Here is a 3,790-nt window from a genome sequence, read left to right as displayed (position 1 = left end):
CCAGCAGATTTCCCTCCAGATCCACCAGGTGGAGAAACAATGGAGGATGCAGAGTAGAGGATGGTAGAGGCTGACAGGCTGACCACTGATGGTCTGGTTTGTTTACGGTGATTATACCAATGTCTCAAAATTAATGTGGTAATGATTAATTGGTGTTAAAGTGCTGCATGTAGCATCTTTGTCTCTTACAGCTCAGTCTGGATGGATCAGGCTCCGGAGAGCAGCGAGCCTCTGCAACATCTGCCAGGCTGGCATCATCTGCTGCTGTGCATTCTGGGATTTCTTCCAGATCTTTGTGTGCAGCAGTGAGTCCAGCAGAGAGTCCAGCTCTGGACCCTGGTTCGCTCCCACAGCTGGTTCCACTATCAGCTCCAGTTTTTGCTGAAAGCGCTTGTAGGCTACTTGTGGTTTAAAAATGGCTCTAATGTCGATACTCACATCCAAATATGGTAATTTGTGCTGGAACTGTGCTACCTGTGTTGGTGGGAGAAGATAAGGCTACAAGATACATTTATCTTGTTTTATAGCAGTTTTATAGCAGCAAACACTTATATTTGCATTTACAGCAGAGGAAGTTGGGAGCGACAGCCTTCAACACGCTCCGAGGCAAGAAGGCAAGTTGAAAATGTACAAAACCACGTTCTAGGTCGAGAACAAGAACACAAACCACTGCAGGCTCGAGCCGAACAACCGGGGACTGAAAAGACCAGCAGACAGACAACAAACACCAGGAAATGTTTGCTTGATATCAGACAGAATTGTCAACTCGTTCCACTCCATTTCCATCTTCAGTCTGACGTTGCCTCCACTCTAACCGATTTCCGTGGGGGAGGGGGATTCGATTTTCCCTAACCGATCACTAGAGACCGACGTATCCGCCTGGATCTAACGGCATTTAAAGTCGACACTGATGCGTAGCCATGACAACACCAGAGACGGTTCAGAAAGTACAGAGCATCTTTGACAACACGGAGCCAAGAAAAAACAAAGTACGACGACTTTTAATGGATTCAGAACAGCCTGGATAGCAGCGTCTGTCTTGTCTATAGCGGTCGCCATTGTTGTTATTACTCCTCCTTGGTTCCGGCGCACAGCTTGACAACGGCTTGACAACGGCGTTAGTCCCGCCCCCGTGGCTCTGATTGGCTAATCGTTAGTCCCCCCCCGGTGCTCACTGTACCGATCATTTTTCAACCGAGAGAAACCGCTGTTTCATGTCACGATGCCAGACCAGAATCAGTCAGCTGGGTGGAGTGGGCGGAGTCAAAGGTCTGGACCCAGGCAAAGAAAATGTGTCTTTGGCAGATTTGAGATTTGTGATTTGAGACTTCGCCCTGAGTCTTCACCCGTCCTCAAACTTTGTCCCTGCTGACCACCGTACGCTCTCTCTGACCATGAGCCAATTACATCACAGCAAAATTACGGCTCACAGTAATGGCCGGCTGCCTGTTAATGTTCTTTGCAGGTAAATCTTTTTAGTTTACCAGCAGCTTAACGACAGAAGCTTAATTTCGGACTCTGCGTTCAGCCTCATGAGTCTGTTCTGAAACGTTTTGAACGGTCCAACATGAATCCACTCGACACACAGCAGGTTACAGCAGCAGGTTCGTCACCAGAAGGCCGTCGGTTTGAATCCCTGAAGTCGCCCTTGAGTGAAGCACTGAAGCCCCAACTGCTCCTTCCTCTCAGCAGTCTCATCAGGTTGACTGAGTGGTTTAATGATAATAATACTGTCTGTGACTCTGGCTTCTCCCCAACTGTTTCATTCAATACTGAATGACACTGACCTCTAACAACAGAGACTGATCACTCTCTCTCTCTCTCTCTCTCTCACACACACATACACACACACACACACACACACACACACACACCTGTTGGATAACGTTGATGTTTTTACAGTGTATTGATGAGAAAATACATATATAATATGGGTATACTCAAGACATTAAACCCATAAACCAGCAACAACAAAAAAGCTCATTCTCTCTCTCTCTCTCTCTCTCTCTCTCTCTCTCTCACACACACACACACACACACTTGAGATAATGGTCTATAATTTCCACCTACTCACCTTAAGACCTTACTCAGTCTTTCAAAAACAACAACAACAAAACTGACAATTACATCCTCTAAGTCTTTACTGTTTTCTAAGTGAAGCTCCTCAGACAGCTAAGAGCAACAATATTCAATAAATAGTTCTACTTTTATGACATCTATCATTTTGCCAGAGTAGATATCACATTTCACATATCATATCACATCCAAATGCTGGATATCTCATTTTGTAAAGAAACTCCTTGCAGTTTACATTAGGCAGTGTTCAAGGCCTTTAACATCGGTTTGCATGAGTCATCAGACAATATTCACGTGTTCCCTCAAATGATATAAAAGCACATAAACCAGACTATAACCAGTGTGATGAATGTTGTATCACAGTGTAAAGACTCTCCCTGTTGTCTAAATCTGTATTTGGACATGATACAGGCCAGATAAGAGCTACATAAGAGCTGAAGTGAAGCCATGAAACAAAAACACCATCCACTAATTTATTTTCTCTACTCTTTGACCAAACTGAACATGCTTATAACATACATGTATTCATAACTGAGCCATGCAGCGAGAATAAAGACTGCTGTGGACTTGTGAAGGTTAAATCTGAGTAGACTATCTGCCTTAGCCTATTAACAATATAATACATTTTACACAAAAGTATAAGTCCATATAGAAATATATTACAGGAATACCACAGGAGATTAAAACATATACTATTGACTCACTATTGACGACCACAAATATACTGTAAATCCCTATAATATTATTATAGGAATACTATAGTGACACTATAGGTGATAGATAATACCGTAGTACTATAATGATAATAATACTACTACTTTAATACTACTATAATAGCCTACTACTATAAACTACTACCACAGATCAGACACGTCAGACACTATAGGTTTCTATAGGAATATTATTTTTTTCTGCTGCTATAGGAGCTGTAGTGTAAACAGCATTTTATCAAACCATAATCAAATGCAAATATTTACATAAAATTCTGTATATAGTGTCGAGAATAGAGACGAGTCAGTATTTTACTGCACTAATAATCATATTAATTATTTTATTGCCCAGTCTGGGTTTTTTTATGGCACGTTGGGACGCGTGTGTGAAAGTTGCAGCAGGACAATACGGCCGGACAGACAGAAACTCAGTAGAAACACAGCGGAAGCGGTTTCTTCAGTAGAATCTTACCGTTTGACGCCGGCGGGCTCGTGCTGCTCCTCCATGTCCAAACTGCCCGGTAAACTGTCTGCGGAGGTTTGGGATTATGCTTTTATTATTGTTTATTCTGGCATGCCGAGACTGGAGAAGACCCCTCCGTAGCGTCAAGATAGCCAGAATGAGAAAACAACGCTTCCGGTCAAAACTTTCAAAATAAAATTATTTTTTATTTTATACGTTACAGCTTTTGAGTAATGCAAAGCACAAAAGTGACAAATACAGATTTTCTTTTAGTAATACAAAGCATAAAAAATAAAATAGAGGATATGTATGAGGGGGAATTTGTAGTAAATTCAAAAAAGTATTTCACAGCAATATATTCATCATAACCCTATAGTCCTATGTAGAGGTGTCAAAATAGATTAAATTAAATCAAATTAAATTAAATTAAATCATATTAGATTAGATTAGATTGGGTAATATTCGATTCGATTCGATTCGATTATTTGAAACATTAATGATCCTTATGGGGAAAGTGGGTCATTAAATAACAAGAAGAAAG

At 41.2% G+C, this 3,790-nt stretch overlaps 1 protein-coding gene across 1 annotated transcript in view; it reads right to left on the bottom strand.

Annotated features, from left to right (window-relative positions):
- hif1al (hypoxia inducible factor 1 subunit alpha, like) overlaps window positions 1-3,397 on the bottom strand; it is a 36,832-nt gene extending 33,435 nt beyond the window's left edge. Inside the window, exon 1 of the mRNA XM_071540031.1 lies at window positions 3,259-3,397. Within this exon, the coding sequence (XP_071396132.1) occupies window positions 3,259-3,293 (35 nt within the window). The 5' untranslated portion in view covers window positions 3,294-3,397. The remainder of the gene's footprint in view (window positions 1-3,258) is intronic.
- Between the last annotated feature and the right edge of the window lie 393 nt (window positions 3,398-3,790).

This window comes from Centroberyx affinis, unplaced genomic scaffold (genome assembly GCF_046629955.1).
Source record: "Centroberyx affinis isolate AG114_WGS23_722 - 3 ecotype Tasmania unplaced genomic scaffold, CSIRO-AGI_Caff_v1 ptg003552l_1, whole genome shotgun sequence".
NCBI classification, from domain to species: domain Eukaryota; kingdom Metazoa; phylum Chordata; class Actinopteri; order Beryciformes; family Berycidae; genus Centroberyx; species Centroberyx affinis.
This window is presented reverse-complemented; position numbering and strand designations above follow the sequence as displayed.